Consider the following 16644-nt stretch of genomic DNA (forward strand, 5'->3'; position numbering starts at 1 on the left):
GTGTTTATGCCATGTGTATACATTGTGTATGCTATGTGTATGCTGTGTTTATATGCTGTGTACTCTGTGCGTATGCTGTGTGCATACCTTGTTTATTCAGTGTACTTATAACCCTTTTGTAAATGGGACGCAGTCATCATTTCCCCGTGGTATGTGCATGTCTTCCTGCAGCCTGCATGTTCCGGTACAACGGGCTGTCCTTGGTCTACCTCATCTACCTCCTGCTCATCCCCCTGTTCGCAGAGCCCACCAGGACCAGCATGCAGGGTAAGAGAAGGCTGCTCCATCGGGGCATCACAAACCTGCTCCAATCTATCACTCATCTTCAGCAACCAGGGGTTATAATGTGTTAATGCAGGGACCCTCAACTTCACGGTATACCGAATGATTACTCAGCACATAATGAATCTGTTAAACCTGTCATTATGGTTAACTCACTTGGTTTCTTTGGTTTAAATTGGTTCCTGCGGTGAAAACAGAAACCAACTGCCCTCCTCCTGTTCCTGTGTGAATGTTCTTAAATCCACCACTCCACCACGCTGAACCTTTGGTCTGGTGCAGTATGGCAGGAGTCAAAGATCCTTGGCCTATTTCTGAGCCATGGAAAGACAGATTAAACAAGTTTACTGATTGCCACAAAAATCTGCTAAATTATTTGTCAAATCTGCTGGATTAGCCATTTCCTGTCTTCTCCATTTTCAGTTCACAAGGGTTTGAATTTCTCTCAGTGTTGGATGATCCACTGTAGTCTCCATTATGGCAGGAACTGTTAATGTGCTGATGTACATTGATGTCACAATATAGTCAGTTACATGTACTGTATGTGTACTGATGCGTGTTGGCGTAACACTGACGGCATTTCGGCATCACGCTAAAGGCAGTTACTGTATGCATGTTTTCATTATTCATGAGCAGTCTTGTCATCATGTAGTACCACAAAGGGCGCACATCCTGAAAGCTGAAGTGAACCAATTAGGAGTTCTCCCAAGAGTCTATAGTTATTACCACAATTTAAAATAGAAAAAAATGGTCTACTGGGAATTGAAAGTGTTTAGGACAAAACCTTTAAAAACATAAATGGAGAGGCAATACTGAAGGGTGGACTGCCAGTCACCTGTTCTCTTTGTCCACACTGGTTTAAAATCCAGCTATGAGCAACTTAACTGAAATACCAGCTACCAGCTGTTTCAAAACATAGCTTGAGCTGGCAAAACCATGTTGAGTCTAGAGCTGGTCCAACTAGTCAACCACCTCCCAGCTGTTTCAAAACTTAGCTTGATATTTTTTTCAGCCGGGCATCTCACCGCTTAAACAGTTTTCTAGAGGGGTCTGAGCAAGTGCCATCAAACAGATCCATAGCTCCTGGACTGGCTTCATCCTGCCGTGTTAAGGCTCTGCACAGAAAGAAGTTTAAAAGGGACTCGAGATCTGTGTCAGAGAGATCTTGTCTGATCCTTTATTTTTCAGGGACTGGAAACATTTGTAAGGCAGTTTAGCTATATTTCTGCTGGGTTTTTTGGCAGAGATGTATGCCGTTTGTAAAAATCAAGTTGCTTAGATTTCAGCCCCCCTCCCCCTCCCTGTGCATAATTAAATTTAGCAAAGGAACACTTGGCTTTAATGGATTCCTGCCCTCCTGCTGTGAATCAGTGCAGAAATCAGGGATGCTTCTGCTCAGTAGTGCATGGAGCAGTGTGTAGTGTATTGTGTAATACACAGAGCAGTGAGTGTTGTAGTGCATGGAACAGTGCAGTGTGTGCTGTAGTATATGCAGCAGTGTGTGTTGTAGTGTGTGGAGCAGTGTGTGTTGTAGTGCATGGAGCAGTGTATGTGTTGTAGTGCACAGAGCAGTGTGTTGTAGTGCACAGAGCAGTGTGTGTTGTAGTGCATGGAGCACTGTGTGTTGTAGTGCATGGAGCAGTGTGTGTTGTAGTGTGTGGAGCAGTGTGTGTTGTAGTGCACAGAGCAGTGTGTGTTGTAGTGTGTGTTGTAGTGCACAGTGCAGTGTGTGGTGACTGGTGTAGTGTGTTGGCCAGTGTGTGCATGGAGCAGTGTGTGTTGTAGTGCATAGAGCAGTGTGTGGTGTAGTGTGTGTTGTAGTGCACAGAGCAGTGTATGGTGTAGTGTGTGGAGCAGTGTGTGTTGTAGTGTGTGTTGTAGTGCACAGAGCAGTGTGTGGTGTAGAGTGTGTTGTAGTGCACAGAGCAGTGTGTGGTGTAGTGTGTGTTGTAGTGCACAGAGCAGTGTGTGTTGTAGTGTGTGGAGCAGTGTGTGGTGTAGTGTGTGTTGTAGTGCACAGAGCAGTGTGTGGTGTAGTGTGTGTTGTAGTGCATAGAACAGTGTATGGTGTAGTGTGTGGAGCAGTGTGTGTTGTAGTGTGTGTTGTAGTGCACAGAGCAGTGTGTGGTGTAGTGTGTGTTGTAGTGCACAGAGCAGTGTGTGGTGTAGTGTGTGTTGTAGTGCACAGAGCAGTGTGTGTTGTAGTGTGTGGAGCAGTGTGTGTTGTAGTGTGTGGAGCAGTGTGTGGTGTAGTGTGTGTTGTAGTGCACAGAGCAGTGTGTGGTGTAGTGTGTGTTGTAGTGCATAGAACAGTGTATGGTGTAGTGTGTGGAGCAGTGTGTGTTGTAGTGTGTGTTATAGTGCACAGAGATGTGTGTGGTGTAGTGTGCGTTGTAGTGCACAGAGCAGTGTATGGTGTAGTGTGTGGAGCAGTGTGTGTTGTAGTGTGTGTTGTAGTGCACAGAGCAGTGTGTGGTGTAGTGTGTGTTGTGTGTTGTAGTGTGTGTTTTAGTGCACAGAGCAGTGTATGGTGTAGTGTGTGGAGCAGTGTGTGTTGTAGTGTGTGTTGTAGTGCACAGAGCAGTGTGTGGTGTAGTGTGTGTTGTAGTGCACAGAGCAGTGTGTGTTGTAGTGTGTGGAGCAGTGTGTGTTGTAGTGTGTGTTGTAGTGCACAGAGCAGTGTGTGGAGCAGTGTGTGTTGTAGTGCACAGAGCAGTGTGTGGAGCAGTGTGTGTTGTAGTGCACAGAGCAGTGTATGGTGTAGTGTGTGGAGCAGTGTGTGTTGTAGTGTGTGCTGTAGTGCACAGAGCAGTGTGTGGAGCAGTGTGTGTTGTAGTGTGTGTTGTAGTGCACAGAGCAGTGTGTGGTGTAGTGTGTGGAGCAGTGTGTGTTGTAGTGTGTGGAGCAGTGCACAGAGCAGTGTGTGGTGACTGGTGTAGTGTGTTGGCCAGTGTGTGCATGGAGCAGTGTTCTGGCAGAGTGACAGTATGGTGAAAGTTTGGAATTGAGACCATGATGTTGCAGGCTGAAACCCTGAACTGGTCACTGCTTCTGTACCTCTGAGAAATGTACTTTACATAGTCTGATTCGCACACACACACTCAGACATTGCTCAAACAGAAGCATGCGCAGAAGCACATGGCACATGGTGCGTCAGACATGGTGTGTCAGAGTGCTAAGGCGGATCTGACTGGAAGCAGCATTCTGGCTGGAAATGGGTCACAAACTGTTTGCTTTTCCATCCAGGCTAATTTATCTCCTGTAGACTGACGGAGCACACAACCCCAAGCAATCGTCTCTCTCCCTCCCTTCTCTCTTTCTCTCTTCCCTCCTCGTGTATTGTGCATGATGATTGTTTGCGGTGCTCTTCTATGTTGCTTTTGGTGTTTTGTTGTAGTGTCATAATAACAGCGTGTTAAAACTCAAACGCTCTTTCTCTCTCTCGCTCTCACACATAACATACACTCTGTCTCATTTTATCTCTCTGTCTTTGTCTGTCTGCCCTCTTTTCTCTCTCTCTCTCTTGCTCTCTCTCTCTCACTGAGAGAAGGTAACGCAGGTAACATCTGTTTCTCTGCCAATAACAATGACCTGTTTCAGGTTCTTTAATACCTAGGGCACTTTGCCACCCAATCTTTCCCTCTATCGCACCCTCGCATGTCAAAAAGCCTATATCACCTGATTTCAGTGTTAATATGAATTATAGTCCCATTGAAAAAAAAACTTGTGTGTAAAATTTCATGGACAGTGATGGCATACATATAGGTAGTCTAGGAACACGCTTCTTATGATGATTTTCGTGGTACTTACAGTAGGTGCATTAGCCAAGAATGTGTACTGTGGAAAGGATGTGAGAGGTTTCTACACACTCTCCAGAGGATGCAGACTCTGTTACTGTTTTCCACATTTCTTTTGAGTACCCTTGGAGTGCAAGGTGTGATGGCCGGAAGCTTGTGAAGTCAGCACCCCTAATATAACTTAAACCAGATACCGTGCATCAATTATTAAACTGGCGCTCGGGGTGAGCGGTGATGGGAAACTACTGAAGGGAGGAGAGGAGAGGCACGGACGTGTGTGAGGGAGGAGACCTGCGTGGCGTCTGTGTTTTAAATGCTTGTAGCACTTGTGAAACCTACTGAGCGTGCGTAAGTGGTTAAAGTGGACATGGCCCTAGCAGATGCAGGGACAGATGCTTACACAAAATACAGACCGTTTCCAGCAGCGGTTTCCAGCCATTTCTGATCCAGGGACCCCCTCTGAGGCTCAAAGGCATCCAGGGGATCCCCATCAGAAGTAAAAAAATATATATTTTCCCAAATCTGAACCCTGCCAGTGCTTTCTACAGACCCCTTGTTGGAAACCCAGGCACTAATGTTAAGGGACCAGCTGCAGAATCGCTGTGAGGCTGTGGGATGATGGAAGTGCAGTTCTATGCAGTGGAGCAATATTCCGTTTTTGATCCTGGTTATGTGTGAAGTACAGTGTGTACAGTACTGGAGACACACCGTTTTTCATAGGTAGTGTTAATGACTGTGTGGCAGAAATGTAGGCTGTGTGGTGTTAATGTGGGCTGTGTGGTGTTACTGTGAGCTGTGTGGTGTTAATGTGGGCTGTATGGTGTTAATATGGGCTGTATGGTGTTAATATTGACTGTGTGGTGTTAATGTGGGCTGTATGGTGTTAATGTGGGCTGTATGGTGTTAATGTGGGCTGTGTGGTGTTCATGTGGGCTGTGTGGTGTTCATGTGGGCTGTGTCGTGTAGGTCTCTGCCCTGTGTGGTGTTAGTGTATGTAAATCTTGGCCCTGTGTGGTGTTAAGCCTGATTTATTACAGAAATATATCCTCTGTGTAGCCTACGGCGTAGGGAACGCAACTACATGTAGTCTATGTCGTAGCCTCTGTGTAGATTTGTATAAATCAGGCTTTAATGTGTGTAGGCCTCGGCCCTGTGTGGTGGGGATGTGGCACTCTGTATGTGGCGATCTAGGTGCAGTATTTGGGGAAGCGACCATAGCTCCTTCAACATTTTTGGCTGGCAACCTGACTGCAATACAGTCCTGGGTCTTACTGTGATACTACCGTTAAATCCTATATAAACTGCTGTAATAATTATGTAAGAATATACTGAGGATTGGTGCGTAGAAATAAACAACACTTCGTAAAACCTCTTGCATTTTTGCAATGTTTAAACAAGCAGCTGGTGACAACACGTGTTTTGGAGGATGGTGGATGTCTACACTCCTGAATCAGTAGATTCCTTTTTTGAGCCTGCGCATGAACACAACTACTGAAGTTGCAGAAAATCACACATTCCAGATTAGGGTGAGAATCAGATATTTACAGCCCCATGATGAGCAGAATTTATACAAAAATATCCATCCATCCATCCATTATCTGAACCCGCTTATCCTGATCAGGGTCGCAGGGGGGCTGGAGCCTATCTCAGCATACATTGGGCGAAAGGCAGGAATACACCCTGGACAGGTCGCCAGTCCATCGCAGGGCACACACACCATTCACTCACACACTCATACCTACGGGCAATTTAGACTCTCCAATCAGCCTAACGTGCATGTCTTTGGACTGTGGGAGGAAACCGGAGTACCCGGAGGAAACCCACGCAGACACGGGGAGAACATGCAAACTCCGCACAGAGAGGCCCCGGCCGACGGGGATTCGAACCCAGGACCTCCTTGCTGTGAGGCGGCAGTGCTACCCACTACACCATCCGTGCCTATACAAAAATATAAATTAATTAATTAATATATATACACTCAGATGTGAACATTCTCCTCTAACGTCTCTTATTAACAGGCCGTTTCTGTCTGAAGAAATGCTACTCACTGGATTTTTTTGTTTTGTTTTTTGCACCATTCTTTGCAAACACTAGTGAAACTAGATGAAAATCCCAGGATATCAGCAGTTTCTGAGATACTTAAACCACCCTGTCTGCCACCAACAATCATTCCACGGTCAAAGTCACTTAGATAAAATGTTTTCCAAATTGTAATGTTTGATGTGAACATTATCTGAGGCTCCTGGCCCATATCTACATGATTGTATGCATTGCACTGCTGCCACACAATTGGCTGATTAGATAATCACATGAATAACTAGGAGTAATAAAGTAAAAATGTTCCTAATAAAGTTCTATATATATAAATCCCCAAGGCAGAAAGGAAATTTGTTTTTGTTACTTGGCCCATCAGAGTCAGAGAGTATCTGTGTGTGCATGGAGTGTGGCACATGTGTGTTTCAGCTCTACTTCAACATCCTCTCTGTTTAAAAGCAGACAAACAGCCTTCCACCTCCACTCTGTCAAGTGCATTTCAAATCTGAAGTTCACAGTAATTTGGTTTTATGGCTTTATTATAAATATGTGACAAATCTGTTACTCCACATACTTGGTAGACAATAGTGTGGAATGGTTCTTATGAAGTAACATTGTAACCAGAAGTTATGAGGTCATATTTCTTGTGGCACTTCCAACAGATCCCATAGGTATGCTCAATAGAGGATCTTTTCTGAATGTGCTGTAAGAGCAAGGCAAAGGCAGGTATTGATATAACTTTCCCTGTTACGCCCGTGTCAGATCCTCTGGAACAACTTCTTGTACAATAAATATTTATTGTATGTAATGTGCATTAGTGCATTTCTTCTTTTTAATGTAGAGGAGGGTGGAGGAGGGTGATAAAAACCCAACCATGCATGTATTATACATGTAATACCTTTAAAAGTCACCCTGGAAGATGTCAGTGTCTGAAAGGGAAAATGTAGTTTGTCCCGAGCACACCTTGTAACTAAGCTCGTCACGCCTTGACTTTGTTTCCACAGAACAAGACATTTGTTTGTCATTTTTGCTTCTTGTGCAAGTATCACCTTGTATTGTGTGGATATTTGCTTGGTAATGCATTTCAATTTTATGACTGATGGTGTTGGACTGAAGTATCGCCTGGAAAACATTTTTAACAGCCTTATAAACTGTTTCCAAATTACAAGCTGCTGAGGATTGGTAACAGATGCCTTTTATTTCTTTTGATTGATTCGGAAGGTGTTAATTTGTTTTTATGCATTCCGAAATCCTCTCTGTAGTAAGCAGAGTTTCAGCCACTGTGCTCTGTGTTCTGGAACATTCCCAGCGCAAACGTGTGGACTGGAGATGCGTTTCAGCGGCTGAGACTGTGGACTGCAGCAGAGCCCACGCTGCCTTTCTGAACAGACGTCCCATAAATTACAGCCAATGCATTAGGAACATTAAACATTAATGGCTGCTGTCTAGGTGTGTCCTAAGCATTTCATACAGGATAAAGATTATAAACAGCTTTGTGGCCAGTAACGTTTCTATGGGTGCCACGCTTTCCTCTGCTTACTAATCCTTCTCAGTGCAGTTCTGCGGGCGAGACCCAACTGATTACTCATCACCCTCAGTCCAGCCATTACATTACTAGTCACCCTCAGTGCTGTTCTGTTGATGATGGCCATCAATCTGATTACTAATCACCCTCAGTACAGCACTGTGGGTGAGGCCCATTACATTACTAATCACCATCAATACACACTGTGGGTGAGGCCCATTACATTACTAATCACCATCAATACACACTGTGGGTGAGGCCCATTACATTACTAATCACCCTCAGTGCAGCACTGTGGGTGAGGGCCATTACATTACTAATCACCCTCAGTGATGTTCTGTTGATGAGGGCCATCAATCTGATGACTAATCACCCTCAGTGCAGTTCTATGGGTGAGAGCCAACTGATTACTCATCACCCTCAGTGCAGTTCTATGGCTAAGAGCCAATCGATTAGTAATCATCTTCAGTGCAGCAGGCCATAGAGGTATATATAGATATCTATGACTTTATATATTGTGACATTGAGTTCTGTGATCTGTGGCTATACTGTAAGCTAAATGGGGTGTGGGGGAGAACAAAGGAACATGCAGATAAAATGAGTTTATTTGTTCAAACAGTCATAATGTGATTTCATTGTACAGTCATCTTGCCGTGCTGTAGGAACGCACCATTACATATTGACATATGTGCCACACACCAATGACAGGCTCCCAGTCAGCTGACGAGACAAAAAAACAATTAAAAAAAGCTTGTGCTGTTGAACAGCATTGAGTGATGTCATGAGAAGAAGGTCAATTGCACTTGAGTGTGAAATGAAGCCTCTTCTAAGTGTTTATGCACTCCTTGGAGTGTTTGCACAAAACCCAACTCTGTTTCCTGTCTGTGGCTTTGGCCTGACAAATCCTCTGTGTCTATGGTAAGAATATGTCTGTCCCCTGAGTGCTGTTTGACTTCTAGGAGAGTAACTATTTTTCATGACAGATTTCAGGATAGTGCAAAACATTTCAGCGAACTCTTCAAGAGTAACTGTGGTATAAAACTGGAGTAACACATTTTTGGAAGTTTTTTTGGAACAGCTGTATAAGAGACATTATGGGAAGATGACATAAGATCAGATAGAAAGTTCGAGAAATTACTTTGATGGTAACAGTGCGTGCAAACAAGATATATTGCAGCTCTTAGCCCCACAAGTATATCTTATCACAAATACCATGTAAACAGTGTATTGGTAAGCAATTAATAATTCAGCATTTGTGCCATAAGACCAATAAAAGCACAAAGCATCTGGCACAAGCGTTTCCTTTGACTCAGTAAAACGACTTCATTTTAACAGTTGCATTGTCCTAAAGGATATTGGCGAGACATTTTGCTTTTAACAGAAGCAGCACTGACTATTCCCTATTCTCTTTTTTTTAAACATGCACCAGTGCCTGGTTTGGCCCGGCCATATTGGTAGTTTTTAGGTTGCTAGGGGTGAACCAGTAGAAATGCTGGTTCCTTTTTCCAACTGAAATGATTCCCACTGAGTCCCAGTGCAGCTGTTCTGCCAGACACTTATCCACCCACCTTCTGGTCCCTGGTTCCATGTCTAAGACAATGGAATGCAACACGGGCATGGAGGGAACTGGGAAACTCAAATGAATGTTTTTTCTCATCTTTATTGTCAGAAGTGAAGTCTTTCATGCAGTGCTGTGTTGTCAGTAATGCGCACCCTGTGTTCTTTAAATTGATACAGATATGAGGGCTGTCACTTCTGAAACCACAAACAGGATATTGCTGCTCACAGCAGGGCTTCTCTCTCAGCACTACAGCATTACGCCTAAATCACAGGCTGACAGGTGGCCCCGCCCAAGCCTCCTCTCTGACAGCTGAAACCTGGGACCTCCTGTCAGTGATTGGCTCGAGCACCTTTCAGCTGAAGTCAGTAATAATTGCCACGCTGGCCATGGAGGTTGCAAACCCCATAGCCTGATGGGAATCCAGGGCTATTATGATGTCACGTAATGGCACCTGCAGTCGCGCCAAAGAACCATTAACAGGGAAACTGCAGAGACGCGGAAAACCCAGAATGCACTGAGAGGAACTGCCTACTCTGTAAATTGGACCTGTGTAAAACAGAGAGCTTTAGTCTGAGAGTCTGAGCTCTATGGAGTTCTGCAGGGTTTCAACTGTACCAGGGTGTATATCACACCTCATTCAGCGTGTTTCTGTGATGCTGTTAGCCTTTTGGAACTCATCCTGTCTTCTTGTCATTTCTCCTCCAGGCCACACGGGGCGCTTGCTGAAGTCCCTCTGCATCATCAGTATGACCTTCCTGATACTGCAGATCATTTATCAGATCACTATAAGCAGCCTGCTTGCCAGGAAAGCCATTGACCCCAACTTCAACTGTGAGTATGGCTTACACTGACCAGCTCTCAGTCCCCATAAATCATACTGACATATGCCAGTCAAATGCTTGTTCTGCAGTGAGGTATAGACAAGGGGATACTGGATAGGTAATTAAAAATCCACTATCTCTTCATGGAGCCAATTACAGAAAGTTGGATGCCTGGCTGTCAGATATTGCCAAGGTGCTCAAGTACAGTATACTCTTTAAAATATAATTAATGCAATTTTTGTTGCTGTACAGTGTGACTATGTGCGATATTGAATATGTTGTCAAATGACATATTACATTTGAGGCAGCCCTTTTAATAATATTATAATTTGAAGTTTAAATAGTTCAAACAGAAGTTTAAAACAAAAGTCCAACAGAAAACAAATTGTTGCAGAGGTTCTACGACTGTGAAGATAGAAACTCAATCGGTCAAGCCATTAGAGAATCAAAATTTAAGAAAAATGTTTTGGAATGCTGTTTACTCATGTTCCCATGTACTCATGTGTCCCAGTACTGACGCATTCAAACCACAATCAAATGCATATTTGAAATGGCTCTTTAGAAGCCTGTGTAATTGAACTCTGCAGAACCCTGAGAATTACAGCATACCTACCAACAACTGGAGACCCTTGATAGAATAATTTTAATTCTTAATATTAGAGCGTGTATCTAAAATATACAGGAACAGGTCTCAGGTCTGAACTTAGACATCACAGTGGACTAAGGTGGCCTCAGACACCCATTCCTATGTCCACTTCTCCACTGGTGTCTAGAACTATCCTCTCAAAAATGTGATTGTTTTTCAGAAGAAAACAAGTACTGTCTCCTTCCCATGCTCTGTATAGCATGCCTCAGGGCTGTGTATCCAGATCTTCCCTAAAGATGCGCAACGCAAGGTTAAACAAAGAAGTGGCAAAGCCTTTGCAATTCTCCTGATATGGGTCCAAAACCTCTGGCAGCTAGCAGTGTTTGAGAAACACTGAAAGAGCACTGTTCCTCTTATTTATTTCTTGCATCATACCAGGAAATTGCCAGGCAGACACTGCACTCACTTTCTGCTGACAAATTCAGACCCAAATCAAGCTGAACGGAGTTGAAGAGTGCTCTAAGTAGAGGCTGTGGAGTTAATTTCCTCCCTGGTCCTGGAGTACTGATGTCCAGATGTTTTCCTCAGCCCAATCTGTTTATACTGCTTACACTTACAGAAGCTGCAAAGGGTCCAGAAAGGAAACTATCATAACAGTAGTTATCCTCAGATGGTTAAGTGTCTGGGGGCTGGTCTGGACCAGAAGTGGTCATCTGGACTTGAGTTCATCCTGCAGACACAGACGCACAGAATTAAGTTAGGTTGGCCCCACAGGAGCTTGGTCCTGAACTCAGATCTGTCCAGTGTAAAACTTTGGTTGTGTTTTCTGATGATGTAAATTTTCAGTCACATGAACCTGATCTTTGCCATGTCTTGATGCCCCTTATATGTGTAGTGAAAAAAAGTTCCAGGACAAGTTGTAGTCAGAGCCGAGCCATGAGAGCATCAGAATTAATGAAGCAGGCTGTAGCTCCTGGTGACTCATGTCGTTTTTATGAATGGTAAAAGCTGAGTGTCTCATGGTGTTTTGATGAAAAGGGATTGTTGTGTGAAAAGTGAAGGTAAAAAACAGTTTCTTTATTCACAGTAGATCATCAGGAAACAACAGTCCTAGACTACAGGGGATTCTTCTGGTTTTTGTTTTGTATGATTTTTAAATTGCATCATTATATCGATTATTAGCCTGAAATTGTGCCAATTGCTCCAGACACTCATTAGTCCGCGGTTTAGACAGGCCCAGAAACAGGGCTGCTAGTGCTAGCCTCTATTGCAGATATCAGAGCACTTTAGCCTAAGGCCTGCTTTATTTACTGTCGGTGGTTGTGTAGCACCAGGACAGAATTCCTCATCACGCAACTAAGGGCATTGCTAACGTCTGTCAGTAGTCTCATTAGCCTGTTTCTACTCTGTAGTCAAAACGGGAGAGAAATCAGTGAACATGTTGTGACTAATGTCCTGTAGTTTTGACTCAAGCTTCCTTTTTAATTGAAAAGCGGGAGGTGCTGGTGTTTATAAGAATAACATGAGAACGTCAGGTCAGGCCCACTCCGCCATAAGTCATGCTGGAGGGGCTAGGGCCAAAGTCAACATGAAATGTGTGAGAGAACTGCTGGAACACAGGACCCCCCCCGAGGAGGGCTAGGCCTAGGAGCTAAACTCTAAACTTCACAGACAAGACAGAACATGCACTCGCCCCCCCAATTTGTCCCCATATCCAGGGCAAGAGCAGTGACAAAGTCCAGTTTTGCACCAGGATGTGCTGTATTTTTCACTCACTTATGGCCTGTATGTGGTGCATGCATGCACGTATCTGTCGATCCCACTAATGAATAAATAAATAAATATTTTACAAGTATTTTACTTTTTTTACATAATACAAGTGTCTTGGGTGACAAAAACATATTGCAGTGAAAATATATTCAAAATATTTTTTTTCTGTAATTTTAATGGAATGTCCCTTGTTTTAATATAACTACTGTACAGAGCGCAGGGAAGCATGGAAGTTGAATGTCCCTATTTAAGGTTGCAGGGTCTCAGGGGGATTTTTTGGGATCAGTATTACCATATTTTAATTTACACACAAATGGCGTTTGAGGTTTTTTAATTTTTTGTAGTAAGATTTTATTAGTTTACTTAATATAATAAAATCTCACAAAAAATATTTCAATTATATTTATCCCAGTGGTATTAATTATTAATTAAACAGTTCTACAAAAATATGCTTTTGCAAAACAAAATCCGCTGAACAGAAAATTAGTCTTATTTTTTTCATTTCCCTGCCTTTGTGTTCTCCCTTTTTCCGCATCTTTTCTCTCTGCTGTTGTGCTATATTTTCCCACCCCCACTTCCCCCCTGTACCTTCCTTTTCTGCTCACATGTTCTTTCTACAGAAAATAAAATGGCAGGCACATCCTATAGAGAGTGTTACATGTAGGCCCAGATCCTCAGAGCAATGAAAATAACAAAACCAATACTGTAGATGGCACTGATTCAGAATCTGCTGTGTGCAATGCTTACTGTGGCTTTAATGAAGTCACATAAAATAACACTGTTTCTAATTATCGGTCACATTTAACAGTACACAAACGTAAGTCCAAGCTTTTCACCCTTCTAGATTAGATTAATTAATATTTTCATTTTGTTTTATTGTTCAGCAGTTTAATTATATGTGGTATTGATAAGGAAGTACTTTCATGAATTATTACATCTGGATTAACATATTCTCTGGAAGGAAATAATCAAATGAACCAAGGGTGTTTAATGAACGTCTTATCTTTAGTTTCACTTGACAAGATTATATTATTTATATGTACATAGCCTACATGCACTCTCACACATGTTTATGTGTATGTCATGTAAATTAAATAAAGCTGTTGCCAAACTCGACCTATACATCGAATTGCATAACCCTAAATTAATGTAGAATGCATATATCTTCCTGTCGCATTATTTGAACATTTTTTAAATATAATTACATTTCTGTTATTTATTCGTAGTTGTTGGGTAGCATATTGATTGTGTAGAGGGGTAAAGAGTACATATGTATTCTGCCGACTGCTTAGGTTCATGTCTTTCAGTTCATCCTGTGACATCTTTGTACCCTAGAAAACTAAACAAACGAGAAGTGGTTCGTCACTACGAGTGTTTGACGCTCAGCACCATTTCCTTCAGTTTTATATTTACTGGAGCCAAATAGACCATTAGAGCCTCAAAGGGTTTAACTAAGAAACATTAGTGAGGCCGAAGCAGCCAGCGTGTTAACTGGCCAACAACCAACTTTGGGTTTTCATCAGATACGGAGACAATGATATTTCCACAGGATGTGCTCAGCCACTGTAGCTTAGCGATTCTTCCCAAACTGAATTCTGATGTACTTCCTCCGCCTGCCTATTCTTTACTGTACGCAGTACTGGTATTTCAGGGTGAAAAAGTCATCCCAGTCTTTGACTGGAATATAACTGTGACACCATTAAACTGTGTTTGCAGCAGACCGATGGCTGCCCGTAAAAACAGGCGAGGTAGATTAACGGGCACCCGAATACAAGAAGCCTTTCTGTTAGACATTCTAAGTAGAGAGTTCACACAGAAGGAGAAATTATTCCTTTATGGTACAGAACGTGTGCTGCAGAAAGAACTGAGAGCAGCACTGTTAGAGTGAGGTTCTACCAGCTTTTGGGAACTTAAGCTGGGCCCAGGGGTAGTCTCAACCTGAGAGACACAATTAAATACATATTAATGTTAAATAAAAAAGTCTGTTATCATTTCAACTCGCCAAAGTGATAGTACTGATAGTCTCTAGTAGGTGCTCTTTGGAAAATGTCAAATCAGTTTACTTATTCAAAGGACACTTTCAAATCACTTTTTTTTACTGAGGCTACTAACGGCGAGATAACTATAATGTAAAGTTACGTTCATTTCGGTTACAAAGTAGATAACGGTGATCTACAAACGCGAAGTAATATTAAAAGATATGTAAACATTCCATTTAGCCGTGCGTGTATCCTGGATATTGGCAGGGCTGGAAAGCGAACTGACCAATAGAGACAATGGACTGAAAAATTATATAATGCAAAAATATTAGAGTAAATGTTTAAATATAACTTTAAATAGAATTGCATTCATTAATGGTAATTAAGTTTCAAGCAACTTAAAACACTAAAACTGTTACAAAATGTGGAAATATTAGGGAGTAAGATGTGGAGGGGGGCTTTCCAACACCCCATCCTCAAAGGTGTTTGAGAGAAGTCGTGACCGAGAAAGGAAGGATGGTGAACTTAGCCCACCCGTATGGTTATTGTGATATTTGTGAGCATGGAAGGCTCTTCCAGAGCTGGATTTGGCTCTGATCCTAGTGCTATGGTGACACTATTGTTCTCTCCATCACATTTCAATTAACAGCCTTTTATTTTCTCTGCTGACACACTGGCCACGTAATGATTCTCTGGAGATGCAGAGAGTAGAACTCAATAACACGGAGCGCAGATGTGAATTATTACTGACTCCCGCTGTCAGCCGGCAGCTATTGGGTTGTGATTAGGATTTCCTTCCTCTGGCGTGTAGCTTAACTTGTTTCTAAAAATAATTGCTTTAACATGAAATATAATACCAGGCTCAGGGTGCAAAGCAGCTATTTTTGGTTGTGCGAGAGGGAAACCCTCTTCTCAGCTGAAATGTAAAATGGGCCTCATTACTACTGTAAGAACACCAGAGGTTCAGTCTAGGGGTGAAGGTGATAGATGCAAATGTGTCATTTTAAAAACTCAAGTGGTTCTCCTAGTCCACACCACAACAATAACGACAACGACAATGACAAACAATATCGCTGGGAGCACTTTCAGAGTGATGTTTTCCAGCTGCATGAACGATAAAACACTGACAGCCAATCAAATCCATCTGAATTTACAGGGCGTCATATAAAAAAATGGCAGATGACATAGCTGAGAGGCAATTTACAGAACGTTATCGTTCATCAGTGTGGATGCTCACATTGCTACTGTTATAGTTATGGTTATAGTAATAGCCCTTGGTGCAGATGGGCCTTTAGCATTCAGGGGGTAGACAATGGGCCTGGTTAGACGTTACTGGCTGACATTCTGCTAATTGAAGACAGGCTGGTATTTCTGTGCTTGAAGCTCCACATCGTTATTTCTTAGTCATTTTTTTTTACCAGGTATTAGTCCCACTGAAATACATGCTTCTTTGTCCTGTTAACCTTTGCCAGTACTAACCAGACACTAACCGGTTCAGTTCAGCTTTATTCGTAGCCTATAGCGTTGTTTTTTTTACATAATTACTAACCGTAAACCATATTAGGATTAAAGTTTTATCACTATGATCATTTCTACTTTCTCCATTGTGGTTATTGTCAGTGTCTAATGAGCAGTTATATTATTTGGGGTTGTGTTTCTCTGGCATGGAACTTTATACTTGCTGAGAAAATCCCTGCACAACTGTGTCTGCCTTTGAATCTAAAGGCCCCTGGCAGTGTGCCTTCATCTGTAACAAATTAGTAGTGTGCAGGTTAATGTTGTATATGAATAAAGACTGACTGAGTTATGCTTTCTCTTAATTAACTTTTCTCTTATCGCTCAAACACACTTCATGCATATGATTTGAATTGCACATTTTATGGCATTTTGCAGTATATTCAACGATCTTTCATACTGCGTATATTTGAGAAATGGGAAATAATTATGGGTATAATGTATCCCTTTGAATGATGACACAATTCATTTCAGCAATATGGAACCATCTCTGCACCTCTTTATTTAAGATAACAAATCAAAGCGGCTAATTCTGGCTGCCTCTTAGTGCTTAGACAGAATTAGCCCCTTAAATAAAGAGGAAAACATTTCAGTGCAATAAATGTGGTTTCGTATGAATGAGTAAATGATGATTATGTATCACCATTAGAGATGTTATAGTTATAGCAAAGGCATATATGGGTCTGCTGCATTAAGTCGGCAAATGCTGCTGATGTTGAAACTTATGCAGCACAGCAAAATGAAGAACTGTGCTTCTCAGACAACTGATTTAATAGA

The 16644-nt window shown here is 42.4% G+C and overlaps 1 protein-coding gene across 1 annotated transcript in view; it reads left to right on the forward strand.

Annotated features, from left to right (window-relative positions):
* LOC133137162 (piezo-type mechanosensitive ion channel component 2-like) overlaps positions 1-16644 on the forward strand; it is a 79276-nt gene that overhangs the window by 10357 nt on the left and 52275 nt on the right. Inside the window, exons 2-3 of the mRNA XM_061255242.1 lie at positions 172-267; positions 9902-10027. Coding sequence (XP_061111226.1) covers positions 172-267; positions 9902-10027 — 222 coding nt within the window. The remainder of the gene's footprint in view (positions 1-171; positions 268-9901; positions 10028-16644) is intronic.

Source organism: Conger conger, chromosome 9 (genome assembly GCF_963514075.1).
Source record: "Conger conger chromosome 9, fConCon1.1, whole genome shotgun sequence".
Classification (NCBI taxonomy): Eukaryota; Metazoa; Chordata; class Actinopteri; order Anguilliformes; family Congridae; genus Conger; species Conger conger.